At 38.7% G+C, this 21,098-nt stretch overlaps 2 protein-coding genes across 2 annotated transcripts; both read right to left on the bottom strand.

Annotated features, from left to right (window-relative positions):
- Nucleotides 1-606: 606 nt before the first annotated feature.
- LOC140556088 (C-Jun-amino-terminal kinase-interacting protein 4) lies at nt 607-17,348 on the bottom strand. The gene is made up of 28 exons (XM_072679602.1): nt 17,259-17,348; nt 15,471-15,907; nt 14,005-14,199; nt 13,262-13,382; nt 12,694-12,764; nt 12,543-12,610; nt 12,246-12,318; nt 11,987-12,129; nt 10,420-10,673; nt 10,148-10,205; nt 9,601-9,753; nt 8,968-9,010; nt 8,728-8,855; nt 8,486-8,542; nt 8,237-8,377; nt 6,961-7,087; nt 6,633-6,716; nt 5,573-5,620; nt 5,094-5,235; nt 4,726-4,768; nt 4,271-4,351; nt 4,118-4,185; nt 3,860-4,008; nt 3,595-3,766; nt 3,329-3,442; nt 3,091-3,186; nt 2,737-2,823; nt 607-1,796 (listed from the first exon to the last, which is right to left on the bottom strand). The coding sequence occupies exons 2-28, from the start codon at nt 15,567-15,569 to the stop codon at nt 1,687-1,689; spliced, it is 2,925 nt and encodes a 974-aa protein (XP_072535703.1). The 5' UTR covers nt 15,570-15,907; nt 17,259-17,348; the 3' UTR covers nt 607-1,686.
- Nucleotides 17,349-19,710: 2,362 nt separating this feature from the next.
- On the bottom strand, nt 19,711-21,098 carry LOC140555517 (prostate-associated microseminoprotein-like). The gene is made up of 3 exons (XM_072678776.1): nt 20,981-21,098; nt 20,434-20,542; nt 19,711-19,879 (listed from the first exon to the last, which is right to left on the bottom strand). Exons 1-3 carry the CDS (start codon nt 21,096-21,098, stop codon nt 19,711-19,713), a joined length of 396 nt encoding a protein of 131 aa, XP_072534877.1.

Consider the following 21,098-nt stretch of genomic DNA (forward strand, 5'->3'; position numbering starts at 1 on the left):
AGCAGTAAGGGTAAACATCATCTTCTGCACTGCTTCTTAATTTTAGCTTTCTTTTGGTTAAACAATGTCACAACAAAATCTATAATGTGTAGATGTTTCTCTGAGGTTATATTTAACTAATTATAAGACCTGCAAAGGACCGTTGTCCCGCTGTCTTTCTTTTTCCAGAAACTATGTGGCATGGGAGAAAACTAGGCATATAGATTTGACCATGTCAACATGACCAATAGAAATAGTTACAGATTGTTACAGTAACTTTGTTTGTTAAAATGTTCTCAAATGGAAGTAAACAAGTCCTTTTATTTACCTCCATTTGTATCTACTGTAAACATTTATTTACAATGGTTGATATAGTGCAGTGGGTAACAACACCTTCCCCATGGCAGACTAGGGTTTGATTCGCCTGTAAGAGTCCATGGGCAAGACTACAAACACTACCTTCACCTACCTGTGTAACATGATTCAAATGCGATTCCCTCTGGATTGCAACGTCAAAAAGATTAAGCCTCAGTAAAGACTATATTTTACTGTATGTACTTACTGTATGTGGGTGATGCATGATAATTTTAAAAGAGAAAAAAATCCACTCATTAAAATGTATATATTTCTTTATAAAATACTGTATATTTTCAAAAATATGTCTTATCACACATTCTCTCACTCCATTCGTAAAACACACACTCATTCATTGTGTTCAAATACTGCAAAATATCATCACAGACAAAAACTCTCACGCATAATCACTTCAGATTACAAAGACACCAAAGAAAAACAGTATGTTTCCAGTTACGAAATGGAAACGAGACCAATATATTTGTGATTCACTCGAGATGTATTTCCAACATCGCCTACAGGCCTCAAAGAAATTTGACAATACTAAATTTAGTGTATATACACAAATCTGTATGTTACACTTGGCTAGTAAGCCAGTCTGAAGAACTTACAGAAGTCTCAAAAGGGCCCCTTTTTGCATAGACTCAAATCTGTTGTGCTGAGCTTATATTAGCAGCTTCACTGTGGAGTGCAACCCTGAAAATCGGCACACTCGTATTAGCATAAACTCTAACAAATATGAGATTCTGTCAAGATGTCAAGACGTCCCCTTTCGAAAGACAACATCAAAAAACACGCAAGCTCTCCTTCCCAGAAAAGTGCAGGAACTGATCTATGAGATGACATGGTATCAATAAATATAGCTTTAAATTACATACAGTCTGGATCAATTAAAGACAGAACAGCTGTATAGGTGAGATATAGCAGAGGGATGTTCCAGTAGTGATGCTGATTTTAAACACAGAATATAAAACAACAAAACTGCACTGCAACATTCGTCAGCACACAATAAGACACAGAAAACTGTTGTATGCTCCTTAATGACTAACTGCCAAAAGAAAAGATGTGGCTCAGTAAAAAGGGGCCTTCCCCATTACACTTTCTTCCTTTGTCCTTTTCTCAAACATACTACTGTTGATTTATCCTGAGTGATATACACACCCATGTGGTGTCAGTAATACATGACTCACGCACATCTGCATGACTTATTACCAACGCTTGCTTTGAAGCAAGTAATGTATAGAAGCAGCAGAGACAGAGGTGCTGAGCAAGGCAAAAGGTGTAAAGAGTGCTTAGTAGCAAACACAGACAGAAATGAGAAGACTGATTGCAAAGCTGTAAATGAAACTACCCTTAAAGGGAGGAGCTAGGAACTGTCTGAGAAGGACCCTGCCAGATGATCATGTGGCTCCGCTCGGACCGCTGCAGAACAGTCTCACCAGTTCCGTCACTACCGTCATCTCCTGTGTAGGTGGAAAAAGGAGTTTCTCACAAATGATGTATTCATCACTAGACAACTTCAGCTGCTAGCATATTATAAAGTCACAGTATGACAATGACCTCATAACTCATTTTTTAAAGTATATATATATATTTTTTTATTATTATTATTATTATTTTATAATAATTTAATCAATGCCAAAATTAAAACAGATTTCTACACAGTAATGTTACTTAAATAAAAATATATCATGTAAAGTGATAAAAATAAATATCCACCCCCTGCTAGTATTCTCACAGTTTGTGGAATGAAGATCACCTGAGTACAGTGAATGAGTCTCAAGCGATTGTAGTATAAAGACACCTATCTAAAAGGTCCAGTCACTGGTTATTCAGTATTTCTGATTACCACAAAAGAACACTCCACACAACACAAAGGTTATTGAAGAGTAGAAGTCAGGGGATGGAGACAAGAATATACATCGCCACAAACACACCGTCCCCACCATGAAGCATGGTGGTAGTGGCAGCATCTAACTCTTTCAGAGTAGTCATAGGTGGGCTTGGTGGGCTCCCTCACTAGTCTCCTTCGTGCACAGTCACTCAGTTTGTGAGGACGGCCTACTTTAGGGAGATTTACACATGTGCCATTTTCCTTTTTTATTTCTTAATGAATGATGTAACAGATCTTGGGGAAAAAAAATATAAATATAAATAATAAATATATAGATCATGATTTTATTTATAAAAAAACGTCTCCACTACGTTTATTGTTTTGGAAGTTGGATGATGCTGATACACTGGAAATATGATATTCCGTTGATTCAGGAAGGGTTGTTCAGGATATGGTTTGAAGTTAGAAATATACAATGGTAATAGGCATGAGATCACTGGTTCAGGTTAAATGCATGATAAAATATTGAAACTGGACACTGAAGAATACACTGGATTGGGAGGACTTACCAATGCGGAAATTGATGTAGCCCTCTCCTCCACTGAGAATGAGATGAGAAGCTGTACATTCTGCTGTAGTAGAGGAACTACGACAGCCTGGCGGTGACAGAAAAAAAAACAAAAAAAAAAACAAACAATAAACGTTAAATAATTCAGAGAAATAGGGAAAATAGATAAGAAAAAAACATAAGAAACGAATAAGGAAATAAATAGAAAGAAAGACAAGAATATATGAGATTATACTGAGCTAATGTTGCAAGCACTATATGTGAAAAGGTGTTATAAGATATATGAATGAAAAAGAAAAACAAAAAAACAAAAACAAGACAAGACATAGGAACTGAAAAATATAATTTGACTGACCTGGGGCAGAGATAATGAATTTAACTGCCTGACGGTGCCCATGGAAGGACAGCTGAGCTGACGCTAAAGAGCAGTATGGGATGGAGGACTCTGAACCTGACAGGATAAATCATCAGAGGATTTTCATATTAAAGCACAAACTAGAACTACAAATGAAAGAAAAAACACAAAAGGTTATTTTTATTATTATTCTTCTCAATATAATAATAATAATAATAATAATAATAATACCACTCACTGAGTGAGAGTGGGATGGAAAAAATGGCACCACTTCCTGTGCCCAGCCATAGTCGCCTACTGACCACAGACATGGCAGAGATCTGAAGAGGGGAAAGAGACAGGAATGCAGCACCTGAGAGGAAGAGAAAGCAGGAGGGAGAAAATAGTAATAAATATTTATAATGTATTCTGTGGGAATATTGGGGCTCATTCGTCAATACCTTCCCACAAATTTTCTTAAATTTGTTCTAACAAATTTTTGCAGCGATGCTCTAATAAATTCACCTAGAGCTGTAGTAATCATCGAGGACACATCAACTTCCTGTAGTGGACGTCCAGTAGTCCAATCAAAAAGCCTGAGGGTAGGATCAAGCCGACAGGAAACCCAAACTCCACTTCCTGCTGCACAAAGGTAGCGCACCTGCTGCTCACTCCTAAGTGACACTGTGAATGACTTCTACAGTGCCGGCAGAAATGAGAGACGAGATAATAGTACAGGAGAAAATGGTATGGTGAAGAATACAGAGAAATCTTTCATTTCAGCTCATACCTCTACTTTCCTATTCTGAACGTCAATCATGTAAACTTTGTTCCAGTATCCCACCCAGAGACACCCCTGCTTCGCTAGGCAACAGCGGATGGGTTGCAAAGGTGATGTGCCAAGGGAAACTGCTTCATGTGACTGCAAATTCCATCCACCTATGAATGGAATGAAAGTAACAGATAATTACTGTTCCAAATGCTAATCATACATTGAGCAAAAAGCAAAGCAAAAATAAAACAATAAAAAGAGGACACAGGGACACACCTGAACTGTGACTGAAAAATGCAAGTATCCCATTGCCTAATCCAGCAATCACGTGACCTGGTGAAAACCTGAGAAAGGTATTTAGAATGAAATTCATGAACTTTGCACATAAAATTTAAAAGAAAACAAAAGTTATTTTAGAATTAAACTCACGTGAGAGAATACACTCCTTCTGAGAGGCTGACAGACTGCAAACAGCGTCCTCTAGAAGAAGAGGCTGAATGAACCAGGACTCTGATGGTGGAGAGAGACAGAGAAAAATTAACAAGTGCAAAGCACTGAACGCTAAACGTGATCAGGTTACGGACCCGAATAACAATATCATGTGGAGTCTGTATGGGAACCAGAAAGTGTGTCCGCGGGTGTTTTAAGTTGGGGTTAGGAGGGTTTGCACATGTGGGTTGTACATTGCACATGGGGCCTAGATGATTCCCAGTAAGAACACATGTAGAAACCCATTCAGAGACCCACATAAGCATGTTGGCTGGGTTACAAGCCAGGTCCATTAAGTGCTTTACATCTTTTAAGGAAAAATATTTTCCTTAAAACATGTGGCCTGAAATCAACTGAAATCTGGTAAAGTTAAAGAAACATATTAAATATTATACCCTCCATCCTGAGTTCCAATCCACACAGTGCCAGAAGTTTCCCCTGAAGCAAAAGAGGGGTATGGAATAAATGTCAAACAGAAGTCAGTTTTGTGGACAGAGACAAAGACTGTTGCAAGACTGAGATTAAAATTTAACTTCGCATTAGCTTAGCAATTTCATTCTGAGTAATTTCTTGAAAAGGTCCATTTGCCATTTGCAATCAAATAATGGAGAAAAACACATTTTAAAATAGAGTTTTTATGAGCACAACTATATGAATGTAATGAGGGGACTGTATGCATGCAATGAGGCAATGCTGCACAGATTACTGCTATTAATCTAAACATCTCAGCTATTTCAAAGCATGTGTTAATTCCAGAACTGACCAATGGGAGGGACAGCACAAATGCATAGAGCTGGAGAGGTCGGTGGGAGGCTGAACTGGTCCAGGACAGTATTGGACCGTGCCGGGTCAATCACTGTGACATCACTGCTGGAGGCAGGTCCAGTGATGGCCCAGACAGAACACTGAGATGGGGAGGGGAATGGAATGTGTATGAGACTGAGGACTGGTTGAGACACGTAGAAAATGGAGGTTGGTTAAAAGGTGGTAATTAAATCAAGGTGTGGTTTAGAAAAACTGACCCGGGACCAGAAATCGTATGCATCAAACACCTTAGAACTAAAGTGGTGGTTTATAGAAACAGCAAAGAAATGTGTGATTTGTCTAGTATACTTTATACTTTGAGACTTTGTTCCCATAGGGGCAGGTCTATTATTACCGCCATCTGTGTGTGTAATTACCAGATACAATTAGCTGGTCCAAGGTCAGTTTTTAAGCATTTAATAATATACTTGCACATACGTTCTGCTCTCCTGAAATATTTGGTGACACTGCTACTGCACAAGTCAGCTATAGGAAAGACAAAAATAAGGAAAACAATGTAAAATTTCAGTTAACCAACACTCCATGTAGTGCTTGGGATATTTGATATTTTCCTGTCAACAGTAGAGACTAAAGCTGACTGAAGGATGGACTAAAGTATTAGGACACCTGCCCATTCATTGTTTCTTCTAAAATCAGGGGTATTAAAAAGAGCTTATTCTACTGTTGTTGGAGTAACTGACTCTACTGTCCAAGAAGACCTTTGGAGCATTACCATCCCATCATCCCAAATATACCAAAGAATTGGATGGAGAACCATCAATCCAGAAAACGGGGGAGCAATAATGAGAAAGATTTTTTTTTTTTTTTTACATCTAAGACTCATTTCAAGCACCAAAACAATTCATCCACATGAGTAGAGATATGTTTTTATGGGAAATATTAAGAATGAGAATGAGATTCTTCACACAGTGAGCTAAATCACATGGGTCCCACAATGGAAAGAGCTGAGTTGGCTCTGAATATTTTAATATAAAACATGTGGGTATCTAATTTGCAAGTGACTGTAAAGTCAAATTTAAGAAGACATGCAAAAATCCAAAAAATACCAGAGGTTGAAGTAGATGAATGCATTCATTAGAAGGGGTGTCAACAAACATTTAAACATATAATTCATATATGGAGAGGATTTCATTTTACAAAGCCAAATCAATGTAATTTATTACACAGCTAGAGAGAGTCCTCACATGCACACTTTTCGCTTATTGAATAACTGTAATATCTAGACCTGAAGGACCACACTTTGACTAGCTACTACTTGCTTTCACAATTAGCAGTTCTGTCAACTTTAGCTTGGTAAGCAACCTGATATTGCTAAACCAAGCTATTTTTTGTGCATTATATTACACTACCAAACTAACAGTGAGAATACAAAGCTTCAAGGTCTATCAAATACACTTACTCTTAGTCATTCTTAAAACAAAAATCCCTGATCTTATACAGAGAGCAGTGGTGAAAAGTGAGCTGCAGTGAATCTGACCTTTGCAGAAGCGTCTCTCTGGTCAAGCATTCTCAATTTTGTGAAGACAGGTACATCTTTAGGCTCCAAAGGAGGATCAGAGTTCTGGCACACACACACGTACACACACACACACACATACACACATACATACACGTACACACACACACACGTACACACACACACACGTACACACACACGTACACATACACACACACACGTACACATACACACACACACACACACTTTTAAGCACTGGAATAAATAACTGTTGTCAAAAGCTGCTGCTAGGTTAACTGCTGAACTGTATGTGCTGATGAGGAAAGAAGAATTATAAATATACACATACCTGCGTATTTGTGTGGGAAAGTGGCATGCTCCAGCTGTGCACATGCCTTTTATCCAGAGCTCCCCATACATGGGAGCGGATCTCTCGGTAAAGCTCCCTCTTCCTCAGTCTGGGGGACAGGGAAACTCTAAAGGTAAAAGGGAGAGCACATATTAGCACAGTGTGTAGTCTAAAACATTACTCAAGCTGAATCAGTTTTACCAGGTGAGGTTCTGTGTAAGGTACCATAGAACGGAAAACTGCATATACCTTGGCAAAGATGCTTATGGTATGTCAAGACCACGTACCGAACTCTCAATAAACACTGTTGTGTTCTCTTTCAAATGCAAATCCCACTTAAGCAAAACAGGGCTGTAAACTGTTTTGTAACAGTCTTGACTCGTTACTGTGTATGCCCCAAAATGTACATAAACCAGCATACCCAAAGTGAGCAGGTACCTGTGACAGGCTAAAAGCTAACTTGAGAATAATTACAAAACCCTTTTTTTCATCCTAATGGCAAAACACATGGTTGCAAATGGGTGTGTAAAACTTTAAAAGCTTCTATGCAGATATTAAAGAATCTAAAATACAGAATTAATTAATTCTATGGCACCTTTAATAGATCTGACTGCCCATTAGACCCTTTTTAAACAATTAGCCTGCTGGGCATTTCTAAAACATGGCTGTAAGCACTTTCATGTTGTCTTATTGATAATTTAGCAGAACTTGACAGAACACTAGTATTGGTATTTACTAGAAAATTGGGAAACTCTACCTTTCGGATAGCCTGTATCCATTTAGATCTTATCATGTGCCTAGCATGTGCTCAGCATGTGCAGACATTAATGATTATCCAGGTATGGTTGTTTTAGTTTAGAGTTGTGGCACTAAGGAACACAGTAAACAGCCTTACAACTGGACTGTGACATTTGTTTTGGTTTGACCAAAAACATAATTACCTGTTAACAAACAGAAGTGAGTAATTTGCCCAGATTACCAAAGACAGCCCAGACTGAAAGGTCATAGTACTGTTGTACAAATCAGCGTTGCGTTAAATGACACAGAACAAGGCAGTGTCTGTTACTGGGTTCTGTTATTACAATACTGTAAGGTTAATGTGAACAAAACCAATTCATTTCTTTACTTTAGGACAACTACCTTCAGGTGTTTACAGATAGATAAAAAATAAAGAATCAGAGATTGTTTCTTTGATAGAAAGCAGAAACCCCACCCCCGCACAGAAAAACAAAAAAAAACAAAACAAACAAACAAACAAAAAAAACACCATTCGTACTCTGTCCGGGTTGGATTGACGGAGAGGCGATGTGGTGAACCCACTGGTGAGCTTGTTGGGGATGGCACTGGTGGGACGGTAAGGGCTAAGGCTGCCGCTGGAGCTAGCTGGTCCTTAGTCAAGCCAAGAAAACGGTTAAACCTGTGAAGCACAACAAAGTCGACAACATTCACCAAGCATCCAAAAACATGCGTAAGGCTTGTTAATGGAGTGATAGTAATCTGTAAATAGGGCAAAAATGTCTCTCACCTCTTCCACATACTGCTGCTGCTTTTGTCTTCTGGGATCTTTTCTTCCTTAGCAACCCTTTAGGAGGAGAAGGTGGATAGGTCAGTAGAAAAGAAACTTCTATAGCTGGTGTTGCTTTAACTTGTTTATCATCTATATCCATCTAAAATCTACAATCTTGGAAGTTTTTATATTGACCATCTAGTTTTCAGAGACTATTACAGAGTTGTACTCAGTTTCATGGGAGACGTAGTTAAACATACCTAAGAGCCTGAGAGCGCCGTACAGCTTCCTGTAGTTCAATTAGCCGTTCTTTATACTGGTTCTTCTCCATGACCACACGAGCCATCTCTGAACGAGAGAAACGACGGTGCGAGCTGGGCAAAGAAGCCTAAAGAGGAAAGGAAAAAAGAAGAATTTAAATGAATATTTAATATGATACATTATAAGCCCTTAAGGTTCCAATCTTCAGCCCACATTTTCATTCTATTCTCCACACTTACATCAGGGTCCTCAGCCTGGATCACCTCCAGCTCTTTGCGCAGCCTGTGAAGATAAGTACGAAATGTTTCCATGAACAAAACAGAGCAAGATGTCATTACACAACTGTTTCACAGCTATTCATGGGTCCCATTTAATTTATAAAATGATCTTTGAGTCTCCCAGAACTAAAAAAAAAAAAATGCACTTTACAATTTTTTTTTGTCCCCTATAGCTATCACCTTTATCCTGCAGAGATATCCGGACTCATGGAACATTTTAAACCCATGTAAGGCATTGCAAAGTATTAAACTTAATACAATTTAACTTTTTAGAAGCAGCACGTTCTAGAATGACTAATAAATGTACACTATATGTCTAAATGTTTGTGGACACCCTTTGTAATGAATCCATTCAGCTACTTATGCGCAAATGTACACACACAGCTTGTCTAGTCCCTGTGGAACAGTTATGCTAATAGCACAGGACTCTCTGAAATAGATGAACATGAACCTATTAGCACCTTACCTAATGTCAGGCGTGGGCTACAGGGTTATGATACAGAATGATGAGAAGTGAGTCTCTGTACAGTATATGAACTTATTTACACTTAGAAAACTGCATACGTCCACAACATCTCTAATAGTGCACATTACCGTCTGGTCTCCTCTTCCATCTCCTTGGTTTTTCCCTCCAATCTGGTAATGGTTTCCTGACAGGAAGTAAGCTCAAGGTTCAGAGCGGATCTCTCATTGGTCAGTTCTTCTACACGAGAAATAAGAGCCTTACGAGCAGCATCCACCATCTCACTAAGAGAACGAGAGAAATAATTCTTACATTTATTCTCACATAAAGCTGCAAGACAGTAGACAAAATGAACTGTTGTTGGAATGAGAGCATGCTGTTATTGCATTATTAGACAAAACACTAGGAATTGCCATATTTGTATGAATATTTGCTGTAAGTGTGTACTTACTTCAGTCCTGGAAGAGCTTAAAAATTAAGCTGGCACTCAGGATTACAAATACTGATGGTAATGATGATAAGTTGTACATGTACACTGACAATATTGTACTGCACCACTGACTGGCTATGGATGTTGCTACTCAACTTTAAAAATCCTAATGTGGACCTGACATTTTGACTAAATGCAGCACAAGAATGAGGAGCAACTTAAAATAATACAAGTAAATATGATCTTACTGGGTGTGTTTCAGTTCCTCATACTGTGAAAGAATCTCTTCAAACTGGTCTGAGCTGCCTGCACAGGAACCACAGAGACAGGAGTTAAGAAAACCACACCCAGTTAGGGAGAGACATGTCAGTTACAAACCTGTCTGAGAGTCACAGACAAGCTGTAAACCTGAACGCACATGCACAGATGAAAAAGGTGTGTAAATCTTTGATAATTTGCAATTACTATTCTTAATAATTACAATGCATTATATTTCTACACCACGCATGTGTAGACACACCTCTTACACTGACTCCATGGTCGACACTCTCTGCGTACTCCCGGCTAAGTTCGGAGAGTTCTGAGAAGACAGAATCTGTGTTCCTAATCATCTCCCACTCCGAACCATCCAAGTTCTTTTCATCCTCTTTATCGTCTTCATCTTTCAGTTTCCGCTCCCCTTCATTCTCTCCTGCACTCTCCTTCTCCTGTTTCTGTCGGATCTCTTCCTCGAGACTATGGTTCAGCCCTCTGTTTTCTGCTCGAACAGGGGTGCTGAACAGGAAAGAACAGATAGGTCTGTATTAACTTATGTGTAAAAGCCAGAGGTATGTTTCACTGTTGAATTGATTCATCACACTGCAGAAAATGAATCAACAGCACCAGTTTATGTTACAATATGTGCATTGATGAAACGCTATAATATCTGCCATTTATAGAGAATTATTGTGGAAAGTCATTGTGGTATATGAATCAGTGCAGCTTAGACATGTGATAGACATTTATGTAGTAATTATTATGTTTGTAAAGTGAGAACTAACAAAATACTGCATTAAAATCATATTGCACAATGCAACAAAACCATACATTATTAGCAGAAACTATGTTCTGATGCTGTATTTCACATTCACAGCAAATTCTTTTAGAAATTAGAACTGGCCTTAATAACTTTCATGTTAGGTTTTTGTTTGTTGGTATTAATTTCTCTGCCGAGTAAGAAGCTCTGAAAGTGTGGCCTTAACTGCAATAAATTCTTCACAATAAAGTGCTTTAGATAGAACAGTACGTGTTAGTAAATGTTATGAATGTTAAAAAATAAACAAATTATTCCTGCTGTGTGTCATCCACAGCGACACATCTCAGGGAATATACTTTACTACTTTACCCACACTCGTTAACACTATTTTATATATAAAGTAATATCATTTAAATGAACAGTGCACAATTCGCACCAAGACACTTGCATACAGGTACAAGTGAATCATCTCAAATATTGAGCATAGTGATCATGACCAAATTGGGCTGGACAATACTGGAAATAACTGACATTACGTTTTTCCAGTTATATACATAGATCAATGAGATCAATCAAGGTCAATGATCAAACTTCAAAATATAAGTAGTGCATTCTGTGTATTGCACATTGGAGTAAAATTATTACTTTTGGGCAGATATCATTCATCTCTGGCAGATATGTCATGCCAAATGACAACAGGGAGAATTTACCTACCATCAATCATAATTTGTTTCTTACATGACATTACACATTTTAGAATGTGACTATTGTGCATGCCCACATTGCTATGACTATGCTGAAAAAAAACATTTAATATGTTTACAGCTGATTTCAATTTGCACCATTACCTGAAAACATTTTGTTGCCACCTTTTTAACAAATTTTGAACTGATGCATATGAAATTATCATAAATTATCAAATGAAATAGTACTGCCTACTTTAGTACTCGTTTTTTGAATACCAAAATATATATTACACCTGTGAAATGCAACTTGGGCCAGCCCTACTTTAAAACAGTGTCAGGAGTGATGTCCAAAAGAAACCATTGTAAATCACTGCACATTTTTGTACCTTGCTTCAACGAGGCCCTGTAACTGGGCCAGCTCAGGAGTAGAGCTTATAATGTCATTGATGAAGGACGGATCACTGATGGGTTCAGCCTTGACCATTTCTGAAGAGGTGGGTTCAGCGGCAACATCAGGGGTCAGCTCATGCTGAATTAAAGGGAAAGAAGAGGAGCAATGGGAGTTCAAAGTTGATCTTGTGTCTAAAACACTACTCTGACATTATTCTCGCCATTTATTCATTATAAGGCAGTGTGTACATTTACCTGTTCGGTCACAGTGATTTCTGGTTGTCCGTGACTGGACGGAGCATCTGTGCTTTTGGAGTGAATGTGATTCCTACAAAACAACTTCTGTTATCAACTTAAAATAAAGTCCCCAGAAAAATCTAGAATTCTAGAAATTTTAACTCAAAATGCAAAAAAAAAAAAACCTAACAAAAGAAAACTTGTGATAACTTTAAAATAAAAAAGAGGAAATTAACACTGCCCAGTCATCTTAAGAGTGGGGAGGAAACAGTGGGTAGCACTAAACTTAGACTGAGGAAGGTGAAGAATGCTAACCTTAAAGGAGACCCCTCCCTCTCTAGCTCTTTTTTCTTCTCCAACAAATCCCGATATGTCAGCGCTAACTGCATAAAAAAAGAGAGGGAGAGACTGAGAACCAAAACAAAATGCTTAACTGTAAAAGTCATTAGAGTAGCGAGAGACTGACCTTGTTATGTGTATGTTTTAAAGTGCTTAGTTCTCTGGCCAGACTTGCTTTCTGTTCCTCTAAAGCCACCACTGCAGAAAGAACAGATGAAACCAGTAAGGCATCACCAAAAGCAACTTTTTGCAGAAAGAGGACGATGCAAGAGCAGGAACAAAAAGATCATGGTCATTGTTTGAGGGCTACGGCACTGAAAGATGTGCTACCTACAGATTAGCCAGAATTATGAGACAAAGAGAAGTCCAGGAATGAAACTTTTGTTCCTGAAATAAGGATTTAGTTTAAAAACTATTTTTGAAAATGTACAGATGTTAATATAATGTTAATCTTATAGGAGATGCAAATTATATCCTGTCATATACACTTGTTAATAGTTGATTAATAAGTCTAGGAGGTGTGAGGTGGTGGCACTAAGACAGTTTAGTTTAAGACACTAAACTGTATGTTGTGGCTCTCAATTACTGAAAATGTACATCTACACCACAGTTTAGGTAATAGTTGTGAAACACCCAACTCTGTGGATTGATAATAAACATTTGTAAAACAAACTGGCTGTGCAGCAAAGTCTTACATTGGTCAGCTTGCTCCCTGGCTTTCTTCTCCAGCTCTCTCTCTCTCCTCTCTTTCTCCTTTTCTCTTCCACGCATTGCTCGCCTCTCCTGCTCAAACTGGTCATCTAGCTCCAGGTAGCGCTGCAGAGGTGAGAGATAAATAAGGATGATGATGATAAAGAAAACAATTAGTGACAAATAAATAATTAATTGTGCATTATGCAAGAACCATTACATATCATGATGTTATTTGCATATCATGATGTTATTTCTAAGTAATGGGACTAGAAACAGAGTCTTGAACTGTTTGCTGATTTGCCTGATCTAACACACATGCTATAGCTGTTCTAACACACCTGCTAAAGTTCAATTTAGTGTGTATAGGAATCTGACCCAACCCTGTTCTAAGCGATCTCCTTTAAAAGGTCTGGCTATGCAGATTCAAAACTGTGGCAGCAAAAATAGAAATGCTCTTAGTGCACTTCTCACAAGCGGCTATCATGTTCACACCATTAACAAACTATAGAAGTCATTAACACAATCTCTTTATTTCTACTTCTTCCAATGTTGTCCTATGCCTTTTTTATAATGCAACCTCAATCAAACGTGTTATTATAACAGATGACTGGAAACTTTACCAAAGAAAACTCAATGAATATGAATATATACACCATCTCAGATTAACTATATTTCATTTACACAGTAAGATTATTTTCATAACACTGTATTGTGATGTTTTAAATCTAGCAATGTCTGGACTCACCTCCTGGCTCTCCCTCCTCAGCGTCCTCTCCTTCTCATATCTTTCCAGAAGCTCTTCCCTCTCTCCTTTTTCCTTCTCCGCCACTTCTTCCCTCTCTCTCAGCTGTGCCCGACAGCTGGCCAGTCCTTCCAGAACCCACACCAGAATGGGAAGCAGTGACTCCACAACATCTGCTCCATGAGTCTCAATAACTGACTACAAAGCAAGGGGTGAGATGGAGAGAAGGAAATAGATTACTAAAGAGCCCACAGAGAGCCTACAGAGCCTCCAAAAGATGGTCATTAATGGAACCTCCCTATATTTTGTGCCCTTTTGGACTGTTTCTATTGGCCCATTCATCACAGCATGTTCACATTATAACAGTAGTTATATATTGGGATTTACATTATTGTTGGTTGAGATGGGGCAACTAATATTATGGGATCCTCTAATGCAAGGTTTACCAATCATTACAGAGTAACATTTGTATTACAGGTATCCCTTTGATCAACTAATCCAATCTGAAAGGACAATCAAAACAAGCACAGCTCACATACCTAATCAACAGACTCGAGACAAAAACCAATTGATTAAAAAGGTGGAATGAGGTGTGCTTCTACTTGATTAGAATGAAAACCTGCAACATTACAGGCTTTGTGGATAAGACTGATGATATTATCTACAACACATGGCATGTTGCTACCTTCAGATGTTCTTTGGAGGCAGTCACTTACGATTTTGGAGGTTTTGGAAAGGCAATGTTTTGTGTTCAAGTGTTTTTTATTTTTACTTTATAATAGTGAGCATATTTATTTTACAATACTGTAACAAAAAAAAGCAGATACGCATTATGTAAGCAACACTTTCATCCAATAATAAACACCATATCCTAGTTTTGTGTGGATAAGAGTAATTTTTCAGTTGTTGCAGTGTTCATATGTTCATATTTTTCATATGTTCATATTTTTCAATTGCAGTGTTCATATGTTGCTCCTGAATAACTAAAATCCAATTCATGTACAGTGCAATTACCAGCAGCCACCATGAGTATTTTCTATGCCCCCCCCCCCCCCCCAACCTTGTGGTGGTGTCCATGTGCAGTCAGAAGCATTACACTGATAAAGAGACAGTGTATAAGGTGAAGACACAATAACATTTACTTTTTTTCCCTAATTTCTCTAAAGTCTCTTATCTTCACAAGCAGCTGCCAAGTCAGGAAGAGCTCTTCACTATGGTGGTCACTCTTTTTTTTGGCAAAAAGTCACAGTTCACTTCCTTTATGAAAAAAGTCAGCCAGCCAGCCAGCATTCTCTCCATAACACTGGATCCACTTTTGTGCAAAACGAACAACGAAGCATTTGTCAGATTAACACATTCTCAAGTTACAAACAGGTTTGTGTTAGCTGGACATCCAACTACAGCCTGGCACGTGATACACAGTTGTAAAACTGGATGCAGGACTAAGGTGTGCATTTTGATTGAGTTACCTGGAGTTCTGAGTATAGTTTCCCCGCCTCCTCGCTTACGATGTCTGGATCCGGTTCCAGTTCCCCCGGCCCACTCAGGAAACTTTCACCATACTCCATTCTTATTTCTTCTTTTCAGCTTCACTTTCAATAAAATTTAAAGCTTAGCTAGACTTCAGTAGTCTCACCTTACCCCAAACTTCCTCTCTTCTTATAATTAGCCCTTTAGTTTCTGCCTGTAGCTGGCATGTCACAACCTCTCGCTGTCACAGTCACCTTTTAAATACCTACCTAACTAAGAAAACTAGTTTATAAAGCTGCATCACATTTCCGCCTGATTCTTCCTTGTCCATTCCATTCTTCTTCAGCACACTCAGGGTTTCATGCAAAAAATCCAACATGCTGCCACTGATCTCAGTCACATCTAGCTAATATCCGGTGGAGTTTTGGTGTCCATTCTGCAAAAGGGGAACAAAACATTGTAAAAATTACCCTTTTATATCATACCAAAAGTCTAAAGACAAAGCGTTAACAACAGTTTTTCATTGGAGATTCCCATTTCAGATAAATAAGCTCTCTAGGGCTGGTGAAGGATTAGGTCTATCCAATAGCATCTGTATCAGCAACTACTTCATAACGGGGCTGTACATTGCATTTCACCTGTAACCTGTTGTTTATGTAAATTGCCCATATTTTTATAATGTAACCATTAATAGTTTTCTGGACAAAAGTACTGAGACACCTGCTCATTAATTGTTTCATCAGTGGAAGCCTTCTGCTACATTTTGTAGCACCAGAGCATTGCTGTGAGGATCTGATTGCATTTAGTGCAACAAGAGTTTTAGCAAGGTCAGGATGATGGGTGATCACCACCTCACCTCATTCCCAAAGGTACTGGATGGAGCACCATCATTCCAGGTAATGCAGATCCACATAAGTGCTGGAAAGGTTTATACTCCTTCAGCTCACACTTGCCATTAGGCAGGGTGCTAATAGGAACATGTTCATTTACATTTACAGATAGACCTTTTCTAATGCCAAAATGTTCCTACAGGGATTAGAAAAGTGGTCTTCTGTGTCTGCAATGGGTAAAAGTAGAAGGGGTGTCCACAAACATTTGGACATGAAGAGTATGTTTCTACAGCCTCCAAAGTATTATTATTATTACAACATAGCTTAGTCTGTCTCATTACATAGGCTCCAAGTGTACTATGTTGGGTTCAGCATTAAAAGCGGCCTAGTAGTAAAGTAATGCTGGGTAGCAGCAATAAAATGCATAAAGTCACAGTAGATCAATAGATCACATGTTAATTAACTCAGTCCCAGTCATGTCAAAAATACTGACACCATGGCTTTATTTGACTAGTCTCTTCTATTAAACTGGACAGTGTTGTAAATTAGATGGATGTTTCCTGTTTAATCAAACTCTGGAGCAAAATCAGTACCATGACACAAATACATCGCCGTGCACCAGAGGAGCGACTCGGCTCGCTAACAGACTCGCTGCAGGCTCTGTTTACTACACGTAAGAGCGAGTGGTCTTACCACAAGTAAAAGCCACAGCGGTTGACAAGCAGCTAAAAGCCCACATATGACATTAAATGCCAGCGACAGCATAACGTAACTACACGAAGACACAGACGGTCAGGCCTAATGCGCTAACCTGGTGCTAACCACAACAGAAGTGCACGGCTGGAAGACATGGAAGACACCTTGAACCCTCGCCGTTTCTTTCACTCTGTAGTTTCGACGCTTTGACAGCTGGGACGAAATAAGCAGACTGACAAAATAACATAAATGTCACCTCACCCCTGCGTCTTCCTGGGGCCCGTTTCTCACTTCTGTTCCTCCTCTCGGGTAAGTTTTCAGTGCTTGTCTCGAATAGAGATATCAATTACTCTAAACCAGGTTAGAGAAGGGGCGTGACTGACAGAGCGAAGCGTGACTGACAGAAGCATGCGGGCAATCGGAGCAGAGGACCGAGCGCGAGAACCAATCAGAATGGAGAGCGGGCTGGAGTGGGCGGGTTGTGTCGCGGCAGAAATAGAAAAAAAAACTTTGCTGGAACTTGAACATCGACACGTGATGAGAAAGTGTGTTGGGGGGGGATAAGAGGTATCATGTGACCCAAAGGCACGAAAAACTCAGTACTTCGCTAAATTGGTCGCGTTACAGACGGTCTGCCTACATCTAATAGACGATCAAAGGTCCTCTCTGACTGTGTTGTCGTCTGCCTTAGATTATTTCTTTCAGGAAAGCCTCCAACGGCTCGTGTTTCACCTGCAGCTGAGCCAATGACTTAAATAGCTAGTTAATTAATAAAGAGCTAATTCAGGAGAACACACGACATATTGTATAATATATCGTCGCTGTAAAAAAAAACAACAACATTGAAATTATTTCGGACGTTTTTCACGTTTTATCATAATGTAAATTTAGATTTGTTATTTGCATTGAGTCAAAATTGCATGATAAATGGGCTTCTTTTACTTCTTTTTTTTCTTTTACTTTCACTTAAATAAAAAAATAATAATTTTCACCATTTTAGGAGACTAGTTTTTGTATGACAATGATGATATAGCAGCAGCACACAAACAAAGGTACCTGGAGTGGTGGGCAGCCAACTCCAGAGTCCAGGGAGCAGAGAGGGTTAATAGCCTTGCTCAAGGGCCCAACAGTGACAGCTTGCCGAGCCTGGGTATTGAACCCACAACCCTGTCATCAATAGCCCAGAGCTCTAATCACTGAGCCACCATTGCCCCCCAACAGGTAGCTAGTTTGAATAGAATAGAATTCAAAGATACCTCTAAGCTCAGACACTTCTAAACACAAGCCAATATGGAGACCATAATACTCGACACTGCAGTTCACCTACAGTTCGACACTACAGTAGTAGTCCATTCTTGGCTTTGTAGGCCAGCATCAGGGTTTTGAATCTGATGTACGCATCTACAGGAAGCCAGTGAAGGGAACGCAGCAGTGGAGTGACATGGCTGAACTTAGAAATGTTAAAGACGACATGTGCCGCTGCATTCTGGATCAGTTGCAGGGGCCTGATGGTGCGCAAAGAGAGAGACCAACCAGAAGAGAGTTGCAGTAATCAAGTCTTGAAGTGACAAGAGACTGAACAAGCACCTGGAGGGGTCGAATAATCCAGATGTTGTAAAGGAGAAATCTGCATGACAGAGTTAGATTTGCAACATGGCTTGAGAATGATAACTGATCATCCATGACTACACCAAAGCTTTGTGCTTCTGTAGATGGATTGACAAGTGAGTTCTCAAAGGAGATGACAAGATTCTTGTGAAGTTCAGCAGTTCCCAGGATGTACAGCAGATCAGACAGAATGGGCATTTGCTGATTGTCCTCTATTCCAGTGTTAGTAAACATCCCGTCACACTAGAGTTGAACAGACTCGCAGCCAGCCGAGATTACTGATAACAAAAAGGCGCCATCACCATTGTGGTGTTTACTTGGGTCTATGTCACATACTGTTGTTCAGATTAAGGCTGAGACCAAAACGAATGATCATATTAAACAGTGTCTTACTTTTTTTGTATAATGTGCTCTACTTGACTTTAGATTCTACTTGCTGCAGATTGAGAGCTTACATGAGCTAGACGTCCTATGCTGCCCTGTCAAGTAAATACAACAAATCAGTGTTTTACATCATGTATACCAGCATACATATAACCTAAAGTAATAAATGACTGAAATACAAATGCATATATGGATGATATTTATTAAGATATACAATTAAGAAAAGACAATAATAAGTAAATAAAACAACAAATAACAATAACAATAAATAAATATAATGATTTTCTGCCTTATCTGAGTGAAGAACAGAGCACCAAATAAATATGGAATTTGCTATTTACTTTTCAGATACTGTTGATTATGAAAAATAGATGTTTACTAGATATGTATTTTTAATGGAACGTGATGTTCAGCATTATATGTGTGTGATGAGATATTATATGATATATATGCTTTCATAAACATTCAAAAATAATGCATCGTCAAGCAAAATCACAGAAAACTATTAATGGTTACACTTCAAAAATATGGATAAGTTACATAAATTACAGGTAACAGGTGCAAAGAAATGTCTGCCTTATCTGAGTGAATCTGAGCACCACATATTATTATATATTATACTGTATAGATGCATTTGTTTTACTCATGAAATCCAATACAATGTGGTCAAGCCACTAAATTGCTGCATCTCAGTCAACTGTATTGCAAAATGACTCAACAGTTAGAATATTGGGTCATTGTCGGATTTCCAAGTTTCTGGCCGCAGTCTCCCCCACTTTCCATACAGGCAGGGAAGCTTGTGATTTGCCCTCATCACCGCCACACTGATGCAGGAATCTGGCTTCCTGACGATCTCACACCAGTCTGGGTAATCTACTGGCTGTGGGTTGCTGTTGGAGTTAAAGTGAAAACATAGATCAGATAAAAGAAGCAATATTAATGTCTAATATTGCTGAATTGCACAGAAACATTGCATTTATCAACAAACTTATCAGGACAGTTTAATTCAAATCATATAGCCCCACTTTATCCTAACATGCTAGCATTTATAAACATTAAAAGGTGATGCATCTTTAGGCAGAATCACAGAAAACTATTACTGGTTACACTATAAATATAGACAATTTACATGGTGAAAAGCAATGTTTATTCCTTTAATGAGTAATACTGTATTCATTAGGGTGTAGAAAAAAAACCCTCTTAACTTGGAATGTCAATGGACGTCAATGTAAAAAGATTTTATTCCAGGTAATTTTGGGACATTTCTATTGGTCAATTCATTATTATTCTTTGACATGGTAAAAATAAAAGTCAGATGTAGATACGAGGGAATGTGCTTCCCTTGAGAAGGGAATGTGCTTTGGGGGTTGAATGAACATAATTAAGAAAGATAAATGACTGATTAAATAAAGTGACACATAGAAAGCAGCATGGCTTCACTTACTGATCACAGCAGCCGACTCCGAAGGGTTCCATACACACACAGTTGTAGCAGTCTTTAGTGATCCAGCTGTCACCAATACCATAGACCTGACCCTGGTACTCACAAGTACCTGCAGAGTAAACAACACACAAAATAATCTGTTGATTATCAGTGGATGCTCAACTTGTAACTCTGTGAGAACCGGATGGTTTTAACAGAAGGCTGCTAACATAAAGGACATGTGTAGCTTATAAGCATTTTCCAGAGGCAATCATATTCAGTGTGTTTCCCTGTACTAATAGTAAAACATCAGTAAACTTGTTAGTTCTTATGAATTGCTTTTCTGTACTCTTCTAGTATAAGTGTGTTTTGAGTCAGTGGATTATGCTGTACAAGGAAAAATGTCCAAATGATCATCTGTGGTAATCAGTGCTACAATACAGTTACAGCAGATTAAATGTTAAATACAGACCCTCAAGCTGTCAGCTACAGCAGTAACTACTAGGTGAACTCCCTGTGCCCTTTTACTTTGTATTTTTCACCCTCACACACACACACTCACACACACCTTTAGTATTGAAGGTACATTCTCCACTGCCGTGAACTGCTAAGGAAGGTGTTACGGCACTCAGCAGAAATGCCACAAGCAGCAGTGCATTCTGAGCCATAAAGTGAACAGCACCCAT

The sequence above is a fragment of the Salminus brasiliensis genome, chromosome 5, assembly GCF_030463535.1.
Source record: "Salminus brasiliensis chromosome 5, fSalBra1.hap2, whole genome shotgun sequence".
Lineage (NCBI taxonomy): Eukaryota > Metazoa > Chordata > Actinopteri > Characiformes > Bryconidae > Salminus > Salminus brasiliensis.